The following is a 15,228-nucleotide window of genomic DNA, read 5'->3' on the forward strand; positions in this document are numbered from 1 at the left end:
GAGCATGTTTGGTGTGGCGGGGATTCGAACCCGCGACCCGCATATTGCGAGTCGAGTACCCTAACCACCTGGCCATGCCGGACCAAATTCGTATTCAAATCAATTTAAGTTGTCTCAACGTTCGTTAGTTCAAAAAATGAAATAACTACTTATTTAAAGTAGCGGGTATTAAGCTTCTTTGAGTTTATAACGAAGCACGTCCATTAAAACATTATCATTTTGAGAGTGTTTTTTTTTTGTCACTTTAATTCTGTAAGACGTACACTTTTTTGACTGCCCTAGAGTTTGGAGAGTATTTTATAAATTATTTATATTATTAAGAGCTTTGTTGGCATAAATCCTGGAAACATTCTTGTATACCTTAAAAGGATATACACAAAATTTTTTTCATGGGCTAGGCCTCTCGAAAAGTGGCATTTTCTGTCACTATTCCTCTTAACTTGACAAGCGATGTCAGCAGCCAACCCTACCCAATTCCCTTTAGCCCATTGAATATGGCTGAACCATACTTACTGTCAAAAGAAATGTCATAAAAATTGTCTTGAAATAAAAACAAAACAAAAAAACTGATCTTATTGCTGTTCTGAATTTCATTAGCAGAACTTGTCTAATATGTTTTCATTAAAAAAATTGAAATGAGTATAAACACAACGTTTCTAATCAATTATATCAGCAGGTCGCATAAAGACTTTCATTGGTTCATTTAATGTTGTTTTTTTTTATCTTGTTCGTTAAAAATCAGTTATATTTTTGGAACTTTCTTCTTTGTTAACACGTTACTTAGTTGGTTTTATTATTGACGTCTTCCTCTTGGTTGCCACAAGGGAACAGTATACTTTGTTACTATAAGATCAGTCTGTCAGTTTCCAACGTGAACCTTTTTCTTGATAACAACAAAATCAATTTATTAGACCTATCGCTCGAACTTTCCTGATTATCTTGAAATCAATCTACCGATCCTCATGCTTGGACTTTTCACTTGATGATTACAAGATCAGTCTGTCCTCTTATTTACACCTTCATTTTGATTACCACATGGCCAGTATGTCAATATTCTTACTTGCATGTTTGTTTTGAACTTCGTACAAAGCTACTCGAGAGCTATGTGTGCTAATCGTCCCTAATTTATCAGAGAAAAACTAGAGGGAAGGCAGCAAATCAACACCACACACCGCAAATTCCTGGGCTACTCTTTTATTCCTCGTCACAATATAACGCCCCATAGCTGAAAGGGCGCGCATGTTCGGTGATGGGATTTGAACCCGCGACCTGGAGGTTGCGAGTCAAGCGCCCTAACTCCAAGACCATGCCAGGCCATATTTCTCCTGGTCACCATAGATTCAATCTATGAGTCTTCTTACTTATGCCGTCCTTATGGTCACCCCAAGAGCTCCATTTCATACTATTACTGATGCTGTTACTTCTTGGTCACTAAACATTTACTACTCAGGCACGTTTGCTGAGACGATACTCTTCTTATTTTCGTCTCAAACCTTCTAAACTGATTTTATCATTATTAAACGTCTAATAAAATCATGTTTTCTAACATTTGAGCAAAACGCTACGTTCAGTGTACAAGTGTGAGTAAGCAAACTACTTGCGAGTGATGGTAGTAATACATTCCTCTATTAAAACGTTAAGTTATATTGGATTTGCAGCTTTTTTTCATGCAAAACATCATCCAATTGTTGCTGCAAAATATTTGAGCTATTAATTGACAATTTACACAACCTAACTTTATATTTAACACGATACTTGGAGACTATTTTATTTCTTAAACTAAGTCTTGGGTATAAAAGCATCAAGAAACTGTTTTCTCTAATAGAATTTTGATAACACGATTTGTATGTTCATGAATAAATTTTTTTATATAGTGGATCTAGCCAAATGACTATCGATATTTTCAGTGAACTCTTGCCCCAACTAGCTTTGTCCTGTATTGAGATCAACAATGTTTTCAAGTGGAGTAAATTGTTTATCTACTATATGTTTGACCTTTAGACTGATTGGTTCAGAAAGTTGTCATATCAGAACATAATCACTGGGCTTACATTTTTCTTATGGATCATACGCTTGAAAATTACTTCTTTCTTTGAAATACTTAGGTATACGTGGATTTATTTCATACACATTACACTAACTTCAGCCGTTTTTTTTTTCCGTATTACAATTCACACACTGTTCAAACTTCAATAAGGTCCTAGAAATTGCAATGTTTTCATTTACTCGAGAGTAAATACCATAAAAAGAATAATTAATGGACGCCTTTCTTCAACATTAGTGAATTGGAAAAAGATATGTCTTCCGAAAGTTTTTCAAATTTACATTTTTGGCTTATTTACTTTTAAGCACAAATCATTTAAAAGATTCCAGAGAAAGTATGTTTTCCTTGTTAATATTTAATATTAGCGTTTACTTTCTTTTCCATTGATGTAATACAATTCTTGGATTTTTAAAACTGTTTAACAAGTGAGTTATGGAACAATTTACAAAACTGTTAATATATATCAATTGAAATGCATATCAAGTCAACTGAACTTTTTTTTTTATTGTGCATGATTTTAAAAGAACTAACAATTAATTAAAAATTATGTAAAAAACACACAAATGATCAAATCTATGCAAATTGAATTATAGAATCTTACATCAACAAATACTCCAGGCATAGCATAGCTCTGGGCAGACGGTTTGTCACGTGGTATGTACCGATAAAATTCTGTATCATTTTTATACCATTTGACAGCGTACAACACATCCGTTTCTAGGTCGTAAGTGCAGTTCAGCCACAAGGGGTCGCCACTTGTTACCACCGACGGCACATGCAGGTTTACCAACCTGAGGCAGCAGCCACCTGGAAAAACAGTTGCATGTTGAAACATATATATAGATCGAGGAAGTATAAATATAGAATAAATTAAAGGTGTTCCTAGTGTGGTAAAAATGGGGCATCGTAAAATTTTTAATGTGTAATTTGTTTCTCAATTTTCTCCTCTATATTATCCAAAATAATCAGAAAATTATCTAGAGACAATAGCAAGCATAATGATTAGGAAGGTGGTCTGGTCATGAGAGCAAGAGTAAAATATGAGGTGTTACAGAGTACTGCTGTTGAGGTCATATATAATTTGCATATGCTTCTTGTATTTGAAATGATAAATTGTGATAAAAAAATCACGAATTTTTTTCAGATGCGTATAGAGGAAGTTAAATTTGATATCACAAAAATTGTTCTTTACATATCTGCCATTGTATCCATCCATCCATTTAAAAAATACAGCTAGATGTACAGAGATAGAGGAAAAAGTGCTGAAACAAGATCTTCTTGTTAAATATTACGAAAGCTTGAAAACAATACTGTCTATTAGGACTCTTTCATTATATAGTCTCCTGCATAAAATGTCTTTATATATTCTTTGATAGATTCTTTAGGCAGAGTATTCATGATGAATCTTTGTAAATGTTATTTAAAAAAACACGTCCTGCGCTATACTTTTAAAAACAATTTCATACTTGCTGTTAATCGATAAAGTAAGACTGACTTTCGTGGTATCTTATTCATATATTCAATAGAGTGAAAGAAATAAAATAAACCTTAAATACAGCTTTTTAGTTTACTGTATACTAAGGGAATCTGGATTATATAAATGTTGTGCTTAGCGATAACTGAGATATCTTGTGAGTCTTTGTATATCTCAAGTACACGTCATTTTCAGACCGTAATCTACAAATGAGATTAAAAAAAAAGACATATAGTTACATAAATGGATCTCATGTCACTAAATGAACTTTAAATCCAGACTGTAATTTACAAATGAGATTACAAACAAACAAATCAAAACAATAACATATAGTTACACAAATGGATCTCATGTCACTAAATGAACTTTGAATCTTGTGCATCGAGACTTCGACATATGCTTTTAAATTAAACTCATTATCAAATTGCTCGCTGCGTAAACCTTAAAGTTTTGATTTTAACAAATTATTTAGTGTGTACTTAGCAGTTAAAATTTTGTATTTTACATTCTTAAAATCTAGAACGCACAATATATTTAAACCTAATAAAACCGAATTATCCAACTATTTTTCTTAAACAAGCGAGGGACACATACATTTTATATAGCATAAGCTTCCCGAAATAATATATTACTACTGATAATACGTTTTATGGATATTATGGATTTTAACTAATAAGCGGTCTTAATGGAGTAACCTGCAAGTATTGTATCTATCTTCAACCGATTTGGACAGGATGCTAATATTTTACAAAGTTATTAGCAGCAAGAAATAATGATTATTTGTTTTAATTTTGCATACAAAAATCCTTCTGTAGACTGACTAAAAGCCCAGAGACATCCAAAAGAACAAACCGAAGGACTTGTTTTTTTAATTTTGCACAAAATATTCTCATACAGATTGATAAACCTCCCAGAAATATGCATAACAGACACTTGGCATCATAAACGTGATATCCAACGAATAACTCAGAAAGAGGGAAATAAGACCCTTTGAAATACACATGAGTCATAATGAGGCGATGTATAATTCAACCCACTGTCTTCTCCCCATTCTTAGCCCTCCCATCTCTTCACTTCCTACCCACTTCGTAATGAGACACAGAGAGGTACAAAACTCGTTAACAATTTCGGAGGACATATGATGGATGAACTGTTTAATAAGAGAAGACGAGATTAGTCGATACCGTCAGTAACAGTTCTTCAGATATGTCAAGTAGCAGTTGTTTCTGACGAACCGAAGAAAATGAGAGCTTATCGTTGACTGCAGCTTTTAGTTAAAGTATTCCAGTAGGCAATGGTTAATGGTTAATGTGATATTTCATAGATTGGTCGGCTTTTTTAAATGTTTCTATGTCTTAAATGTTAGAGTTTCGAATTACGACTCATATCCAGTACACTATATAGAGTAAGTCTGGGTCGTTAAGTTCCTTAGCTCAAGTAGGAGAACTATAAAAACTAGGACTTTTGAATGAAAAATTCCGCGTATCTTTTTCATCTCTGAAACACTGTGGTTCAAATTCAACACTATAAACATTGAACGATTTTGTTTGTTTGTTTGTTTAGGGGATTAAAGCTAAAAGATAAATAATAATTATCATATTCATTAAGCCTTTGTTCTTCTCAGATGTGGGCCTCATCATAATTAACCAACTAATGACAATATTCGTTTAGAAAATGGGAGAGAGGATTCTAGAATGCACAGAATGTTTAGTGAATTTTTATGTAAATATAAGCTTATGCATGTTCAAAACGGTTCTTCAAAAACACTGAGTTATTTCTCAGTTATTTTGAGAAGTTTGTTTCAGGTTAACGTATCACTTTCCTTCAAGGAGAAATTTCATATCCAACTCGTCTAGGAAAAATGTACTGTATTTGTAATGTTAGTAATTTTCTGCTGATCTTTACATTACAAGTGTTTCTAGTATGCTTTTTTGACAATAAGAGAAAAGTCTATTTTAATTTTACGAACCTTAGAATTATAGGTTCTGAAATACAATAAAACAATTTTCAGTCTCTTGAGAATACGCGGAGCTATCGTTTTTATTACATTTTCTTTTAGTTGTATGTTATCAACAACTAAAAAATAAAAATAAATGAAATGCATTCTATTTTCAAAGTCAATTTCGACATATTACCTGAGTTCAGTATCTAGTCTGTATTAAAAGCGCTACTTAACCGTTCATATTAAAATGTTTAGTATGTAATGTGTGTTACAAGTGCAATCTCTAGTCTGTGTTATCACATATTTCTTCATGTCATTCAGAACAGGACCCGAGTATGCAACAGAAGTGCTCCGAGTAGCTTGCGAAGAAACATGACTGCTGAAAACAATAAACATGAGTTAGTAAACGTTCTTAACTAAACATGAAATATTGTTAGATATACACGACTGTTTCGATTTAATTTTAATGCGAGTGTTAAGAGTTAGGTAGTTTATATAGCGTGAGTGTTAAATTATATTATTTTTGCAAACGATAGTTTATCCCAGGTTTGTTTACCTAACTGTTTACGAATCATACTATGTGTAGTTCAAAAATTATGAATTGGTGATTGTTATGTTATCGTATCATGTTACTAGAACCTTTTGAGTTTTTCTCGTTGTTTTAATTGAGTATTATTGCATCATAATATCTAGTAGTGGGTGAAACGTTTTAGACATCTGTCGGGGTATAAATACGCATCGAAAATTTAGTTCGAGCTAGATCTAGACTGCATGATTGTGAGTTTAGCCATAAAGAGCGTATTGTGGCGATTTTTAGTGTGAAATTATCACATCGTGGTATGCTCCACTCAGGCAGAGCAAAGACCCGTCTTGTTTCTTCGTTCTTCGGGTCATGATAGGAGTGTGACTTCGGTGCTTCTTGTTTTTAGATAGATCACTAAAATCAGACATAGCAGACAATTCAGATGTCATATCAGTGACATATCTATTACATGTTCACAACAAGTTGGTCAAACGTATATACAAATGTTTTTACACTGTTGGTTACCACATTTGTATCCAGAGTTTTAAATAATTGTATCTTTTTTTCGTCAAAGTCCACACAGGTTGGTTCAATTACTTTAGAAAACAATTGACAAGACAACTTATTATTCTCTACTCTGTTATTCCAATACAATTTACATGTTATTGCTTAAGCCGCAGGAGGCCATGTAGCATTCTTAACAAAAGGTAACAACCGAACTTGTACTTGCAGATAACTATTGTCACACAGATGAGCAACTACACTTCTCATTCTAAAAGTCTTACAGGTCTTCGAATTTCTAAAGGATAGTTGTTAAAACAGGTTATATCAACATAACTTCTAATGCTGTTTAATGGATAGTTGTTAATATAGGTTATATCAACCTAACTTTTAATGCTGCTTAATGGATAGTTGTTGATTCTAACATAATGAACTATCAGCTAAGTTTGCTACCAGCACGTGACATATGTAACACACTTTAATGTCCAAACTCCTAACGTACATTGTAACACTTTTATCGCAGCATTAGAAGTTAGGTTGATATAACCTGTTTTAACAACTATCCTTTAGCAGCATTAGAAGTTAGATTGATATAACCTATATTAACAACTATCCATTAAGCAGCATTAAAAGTTAGGTTGATACAACCTGTTTTAACCATTATCTTTTAGCAGCATTAGAAGTTAGGTTGATATAACCCGTATTAAAAGTGCTATCTGACCGTCATATTTTTTGCTTCTAGGCTGTGTAAGAAACATTCTTTGACCATTACAATATTTAGTTATTGAGCTTTATTAGGACTGCTTCATGACCATTAACGTTTAGTTTCTATGATAATACTCTATAACCTTTGGAAGGTTGGTTACTAGTCTGTTAGTAACGCTATCTGTAAATAATCACATGAGTTGCTAACCTATGTCAGAAATGTGTTCAGACTAATACTCCTTTGGTTATTGTTTATCTGTGCTAGAAATGTATTGAGACTGTTACACCTTCGGTTATTGCCAACTGTGTTAGAAATGTGTTCAGGCTAATACACATTGGGTTACTAGTTCGTATCATACACGTTATTTCAATGTTACATGTTTATTTTCAAGACTGTTAGAAACACTTAATTGTTCCACTTTTCGTTGCTGCCTGTTGTAGATATGCTGCTCGACTGTTACATGTTTGGTTGCTGCGTGTGTTAGGCATGCTTTATATCTGTTAAATCTTTAGTCGTTCTGTATGTTAAAGATACAATTTAATTAACTCTTAAATTTTGGTAATTCCTTGTATTAAACATTTTCTGTAACACGTTCAGTTGCTCTTTGTGTTGGATATGCTACTGGCAATATAATTTTTCATGGGTATTTTTATGTGGTTATTTTAACATGCTTAGAATTCTCTATGAGAAAGTATTTTACCTTAACTTGGATAATATCGACTGTAGAAATTATGTGATGTTTATGTTAATCTAATGTAATTTCTTTACCAGTCAACATACGTCTTTATCGATTTTCATTCAAGAGTTCGCGGGAACGCATACTATCTCTAAACGCATTCATCTCACAGTTCCTACATACTGTTTCACTCTTTGCAAATTGAAACAATCTCCGAGAGAGAGAAAGAGCCTGGTAACTTCACTCTCTCTCTCTCTCTATATATATATATATATGTGTGTGTGTATATATTTGTGTGTTGTGTGTGTGTCTCTCTCTTACGTTACCATAACAACAGTTAACTCGTCAACAGTTTATGAATTCTACGCGTAGTGGATGAAATAATATTGAGATCACTTGTGACTGAGAAGAAATATTTGTGTAAAATCTGTATTAGATTTTTATGATTACAAAACATTTGCACGGCTAGTAATTACCTGAAGTATAAAATACTCGTAGATTGTCAACCTTGACCAAAACAATAAGCAGCGTGGAATAGAACTAAACAGTAAAATGTTGAAAATAACATGTTTATGACTCACTTCTTCTTACACATACATTTCAATAGACTAGGAAATCTCAAAGCATCATAGACTGCGTTACAAGTGTTATCTTACAGTTACAAACACACTCTATAGTCTTTAATGCTAGAAGTGCAGTGCTAATCTGTGTTACAAAGGTTATATGTTGGTACAAGTTTGGTTATTAGTCTGTGTTATATATATATACAAAATTTTGTAAAAAGCTTAATCATTGTGCCATTTTATTACATTGCCTCAGAAATCATTTCTTGTCTCTGTTTACAATCACAAGAGTTAAAACAATTTTGACGAAAGTCTGTTATGAGGTTAAGCACGAATGTAGTAAATTCCGGGAGAAATGGCGCTAATAATAATGCAAAGAGGGATAAGATAACATAATTTCTGAAAAGCTTGGTAAGATGAAATATCTATAATTTTTAGTTAATAAAACTTTTTCTCTCTTTGCATATTTTTTGGGTCCGTTTCACCAGTTTCCTTATTACTGGTGTCTTTAGTATTATACTAAAAAATAAAATCTGTTTACATTTGATTAGAACTAGTTATACAGATTCTATAACGGAAAATCAGTTGCTAACAAATGTTATCCTTTCTATCGTATCGCACTTATACCAGTACAGAAATACATCACCCTAATTTAATTGCTTTAATTTAGTAATTAATGATGATGGCAAAAAAAGTTACCTTAAACGTGAGACTTGTTTTTGTGAAGCTAGTGTTTGTGTTAGTGAAGTTTTGATGCATATTGAGCACAAAACGGTATATATTTTATTCTGTTATGTGATACTTACTAATCAAATGATGCCAAGCTGTTTCAAAGCTGCAAAAAAACCATTAGTGTAGCAGTAATCTACAAACAATGGAACCAAAAGCTAGTTCAAACAAAGCGTAAACTTTCCGAAGCTTAATGTCGATAATGTAACACTTTTTTGAACTAAAAATAATTTTCGTATTTGCACATTTGATTTTACAGGTATGGTAGGTACACCGTTATCTGTCGAAGTTGTGAGTCATGGGTGATTCATATAATATCGTTCCAGAAATCTGGGAGTTACAACAAAACCTATGAATAACCATACATACATGCTTTCTTCTGCAGTGCACGCAGACTACTGCAAAACAAATGCACCATCTTGAATTTTAAAGTTGCCAATAAATTACATTTTTGCCGCTGTAGTTTGTCTGTCGTCCCTGTGTGCTCTGTCGTTTATAGATTTAGTAAAAATCGTTTAAAACGATTTATACATTTTCTTCTCTTGCAGCCAACAATGCTAACAAAAATATTTGCTAGGCTCCATCTACTCATATACAAAAAAAAAAACGTTTTATAGCATCACAAACAAATAAACACGGTAAAAATTAATTGTGATAAAACCAACTGAAAAAATACAATCCTTTCGAAGAGATAAGTTGTTAATAAATGTGGCAACTGAGTGAAACGTGGCCTGAAGGAGACATAGAGTGTATCGATCGGTGTAATGCTTGCGGTGGATAGATCAACTGTTGTAGTCCTTGGAAAGGCAGTTTCTAAGAATGACTTTTCTCTGCTGCTGTTTGCTCTCAATACACCATTTAATAAGAAATAGGTTCTTGATAATACCGAGACTATAATGCTCTGTAGATTTTAGCGCGAGCGCAAAATGAAAGGTTTCAGTATCTGCCAAGTAGATAAATATACTAGACGGTAGCATAGTACTGTTTAATAGAAGATTCAGGGATTTTTCTTTCAAGTTGGTAGTATTGTTTTAAAACCGGTATGTTTCATTTTCGTTCTTCATTATAATAGAACAACATGTAGAATCAGAATGGTGTGCAAAGCGATTTCAAAAAACCTGATAAAACACTAAAATCTAAAATGTTTCATTTTCGTTCTTCATTATAATAGAACAACATGTAGAATCAGAATAGTGTGCAAAGCACTTTCAAAAAACCTGATAAAACACTAAAATCTAAAATGTTTCATTTTCGTTCTTGATTATAATATAATGACATCAGAATCAGAATAGTGTGCACACCACTTTAAAAAAAACTTCCCCCCACAGTGGCACAGCGGTATGTCTGCGGACTTACAACGCTAGAAACTGGGTTTCGATACCCGTGATGGGAAAAGCACAGATAGCCCTTTGTGTAGCTTTGTGCTTAACTTCAAACAAAGAAATCAGAAAAACCTGATAAAACACTAAAATCTAAACTTCTCTTTTTTATCATTCTGCTTTTTCTGATAAAAACAGGTCCACGTTCGAAAACGATAGGGTTTTATCGCGCTTTTGTGAATGTGGTTTTCATTCTTAATATTTACTTATACTTAATATAAAACGAGAATCACTTGAACATGACGATACCATCAATTTCCATGTTATAGACGTAGCGGTTAGCAGGCCCAGGCTGTGAATTGGAGGTTCCAATGTTCGTGTCCCGTTGCCGCAAACCCGCGCTCGGCATTTTTGGACCACGGCTATACTATAAAAGTGCCGGTCAAATCTTATTATTTAGTCAGACAAGTGTAGCCCAAAACTTGGCAGTGGGGGATGTTAACTAGTTGTCACTTATTTAGTCTCTCAATTCAGAATTAGGGACAGCTATGCGCAGATAGCTCTTGTGTAGCTTTGTGTGAAAATTCCTATCAAAGGGTACAGAAACAACATGTTATAGAAAAAAACTAGCTGATTAATAATTACATAGATATGCATTTATGCATTTTTTTATTTGGCATTTTCAATTTAAGCAACATCTTATGCGATACAAAGCTAGAGACCAGCGGCGTATCGAGGTTCGAAACCCTTGGACCTTCGAAATTGCAACTAACTAAGGACGGCTGCACGGAAAGAGCTCTTGTGTAGTTTTATGCGTTATGTATATATATATAACCTATTCAAAAAGCATGAAATTGGTTGAAATGTAAGATTTATTTACATTTCGTACAAAGACACGACAATCTATAAATATATATTGGCCAAAATTAAAATGCATATTTTCGTAAACTTGTGCATGAGTACTCTTCATTAAAGAATATAAAATTACATTTTACAGAAATTGTTTAAAAAACTTGAACTGTAATTGAAACTATAGTTTAACTATACATGAATACTTTTCTGAACAAAAGAGGGAGAATCGTTTTTTTTTCTTCTTGGAGATGTTCTGGAACTTTCGTTTTCAACAGTTTTTAAATTTCTGTGATATAAAGTATCAAGATAAGATTTGTAAAATTTTTGAGTCATTTCCATGTGATTCGAATTCATTAGGATTAGTTAGAACACATTAAACATTATCAGCAAAATTGATATGAGTAATATTTAACCAAATGCCTTTCTCTTTATGTGTGTTTGTGTGTTGTATAGTGTATTTTCAAAATTCTCTAAATACTAATTTGAAATAAGCATCATATGTTTAGTATCACAGGATAGATCAAGTGGTTTTTAGTTATAACAGTACAAAGGTTGAGTATGTTATAGTAAAGATATTTTGGGTCCTCACTACGTCGTTACAGTTCATGTCGTCACGTCTGGTCATGCTTTATTTTACGACAGTACATCTTGTTAATTGCCCTGCAGCGTAGTTTCCATTGCAAAATGCTCTATCATAAGACTTTCATGTTTAAAGCATTAAATTCCTCCCTGCAGGGTTTCCATAACGACATTTTTAGTACGAAATCTAGAGTACAGATTGTGTACGAGGGTGACGGTTTCCTAGCTCTCGTTTCAACAGTCCGATCGCATAGATATCCATAGACGCTGCGTCGAATGTGTTAACCAGCATGTCTTCCTACGAAATAAAATGAATACTCCTTTCATTCTCCAGTTGCAACAGTTGAATGGATATATTGTACAAACAGCTTGTGTACACGTGCCTTGAATTTTCCACAAAAAAGACGATCCTTCTTGATTATGTTGCGCATTGTTGACCGTTGCCTGGGGCACCTGAACAACTTTTACCAATGACCTCTGTATTTATGAATTTTCACCTGTTACAAGACATCGTACATTGGTTACCACGACTAGGGTAGGACTTGTTGCGGGTCTGTTTCTTGATGGTTTTGGTACCCCAAGTTGATCCATGTTCCTTTATTTTTCAACGACTTTAAGTACAAAGGATATTCCAATTTTAAGAACTTTAAATGTCCGATCTGAAGATATCTTTTTTATCTTAGTGTATGAACATTTAGCATCGAAAAGAGCTGTTTTGTATCCTTCCCAAAAGTGATAAATTTTCGGTGGCATCATACTACCTACACATAATGCCAAACAATGTTAAAAAATAATTTTGATACATTCCGTCACATCGCGACTTTATATTATCAAAAGACTTGCTGATTTACACATATAAAATAGTTGTAATATAATGTACTGAATCATCTGTAGTTCATGAAGTTTCGGAAAATCGTCTCTTCTTTTCTTTTGAAAATGAAACATAAATACTAGTCCTAAGGAAACAGCTTGATGAATGCGTATTTTATCTGTTACTTGACTTCTTTTCAAAAGGTAGGTGAGAAATAAACTGTTGTTTTGACGAATTTCAGTGCTTAATTTGTTTATTGTATTCGTCGTTCTAAATACAGAATTTCTACTTTCTGATTAAAGTTAATTCACAAGGCTACTTATAATGAAATACAAAATACCAAAGAACCGTATACAGCCAGGAACAACAATATTAATCATCTAGAGTACAGACTAAATTGGAAATGGACCTTCCCCTCTATTAAAAGATACAGAATCCATGGGTCCCTTACGATGTCGCCGTTACTATTTATTAGTGAGAGAGTAACGAGAAAAGCCCCCCTGGGTGTAAGCAGAAACCATTTCTCACATACTGTATTTGTGCCTAACATGTTTCTCCTATCCTGCGGTGTGGAAGAGATAAGGGGAGTGCATATTGACTGGTCAGTCGACATTTACATCACGTGGCACAAACTATGTTAAAACAAATTTCATCAGTTACTTCCGCTAGTTCGCTACGCTAGGGCGGTTAGCCCGTTCATTAGAATGATTACACTGCACGAACGAGAACAAGAATGCATTAAGTTATACGAAAACGTTAAGAAAGCGTTTTTTTTTCTAATGCAAAAATTTTAGCAAGACGTGTGATAGTCGTCTTTTTCTGGAAATATATTATATGGTGCTAAAAAAATCATATTTTTTATGGTGAAATGCCCAAAAATTTTCAAGAAATTCAGTGAACTTCTATTATACGAAAGTCAGAAACCGAAATCATCTATATTCTACCTATTTTAACTTTTTCATACACCTTCAGAACACACAAAAGGCTTAGTAAAAGTCCAAGTGAGTGCAGATCATCTACGAAACTAAACGATCTTTGTATTAAAAACATTATTTGATATTCATAATTTCAAAACATTTTTAGCAAAACGAAAATAAAAAGAGCAAATGATTAATGAACGATGATAATAAAATGTGTGTAACGTCTCTGGAATACTGTAATAATGTACGTACTAAGGAAGAAACGTTATTGTGGTGCATTTTATCATATATAATCTAATTATATTAATGTAACGAAATGGTTTTGAGTGCATAATACCCCCGAAACATATATGTTACATACCCTAAGGATATAGATACAAAACAGTGATAGGAACTAGAAAGTATGAAATAGTAATAAACAAGAGTACATTATGTTTTCTTATTTTAATGGTACGAAACAGTAACTCAATTACCTTATAAATATTATTTTCCACTGCATTAATATTCTCCGATGTCTCGGCAGTAAGGTTATGGACTTATAAAGCTAAGATTAGGGGCTCGATCTCCCTTACGGATGTAGAACAGACAGCTAATTTGCAGCTTTACATTAAAATAACAACAATAACGTTGCCAAAAAAAAGTTTTATCTCATGTAATAAAAGTTATACTTAGGCTTGCTGAAGCGTTTATGTATACAAGTACCAGTCGGGAAAGCTTGCTAGAATATCTACGTACACGTCAGCTTGTCTTGACAAAGGTTACATTTAAACAAATATCAGCATAGAAAATTCGAGGGGGTCTGCTGACACAAGTTCTTGTTTGATTGACTGAAACGCTTGCTATGGCTAAAGCTACACAGATCTAAGTTCATAAGGCTTGCGAGAAGCCATGCTTATTAGATGCAGTTCGTCGTCTTAGAGCAAAGCCACATTGAGCTATCTGTTGTGTCCACCGTAAGGAATCGAATTCCGGATTTCAGCATTGTAGAATTACCGCTGTCTCATCGGGGGACTTTTAATAGATACCAATGTACATGTCTTGTAAGGATCATGCTTATACAAGTGCCCGTCAATAAAACTTATTTATACAAATATAAATTTAGAAGGTTTGCTAGAATTATGCTTATGTTGTTATCAACCCAACCAAGAAAGCTTGCTTATATTTTGTTTACACAGATACCTTACTGGTTCAGGAGGCTTGCTTGGTATCTATGCTTACACAAATGACAATGTGTAAACCTCATTGAAGAATATATGTACACAAATACTGGCCTAGGAGATTTTCTGCTAACCCGGATATCAGCCTAGAAAACTTACTGAGAGCTATGTTTACAATATCATTAATTCGGAGAGCTCCTAAGGAGCAAAAACGTTTGTATGATATAATACCATCTTCTGATCAGAGCAAGCTACCTACTTAGAGCAAAACTAAAATTCAACCTGGTTTTGGTAATTACTAAAGCTAATTATTATTATTTATAAAGATTAAAATGCAATGTTTCATCAGTTGGATGCCCTCGCTAATAACGGTATTTTTGGCCGTAATCCCAATAACATGTCATGATTCGATGACGAGGAACCAACTTTGAG

At 33.4% G+C, this 15,228-nt stretch overlaps 1 protein-coding gene across 1 annotated transcript in view; it reads right to left on the reverse strand.

Moving 5' to 3' along the window:
* Positions 1-15,228, reverse strand: part of LOC111086100 (synaptogenesis protein syg-2-like) — an 82,206-nt gene that overhangs the window by 31,409 nt on the left and 35,569 nt on the right. Inside the window, exon 2 of the mRNA XM_022387638.1 lies at positions 2,646-2,851. Coding sequence (XP_022243346.1) covers positions 2,646-2,851 — 206 coding nt within the window. The remainder of the gene's footprint in view (positions 1-2,645; positions 2,852-15,228) is intronic.

The sequence above is a fragment of the Limulus polyphemus genome, unplaced genomic scaffold (assembly GCF_000517525.1).
Source record: "Limulus polyphemus unplaced genomic scaffold, Limulus_polyphemus-2.1.2 Scaffold846, whole genome shotgun sequence".
In the NCBI taxonomy this organism is placed as follows: domain Eukaryota; kingdom Metazoa; phylum Arthropoda; class Merostomata; order Xiphosura; family Limulidae; genus Limulus; species Limulus polyphemus.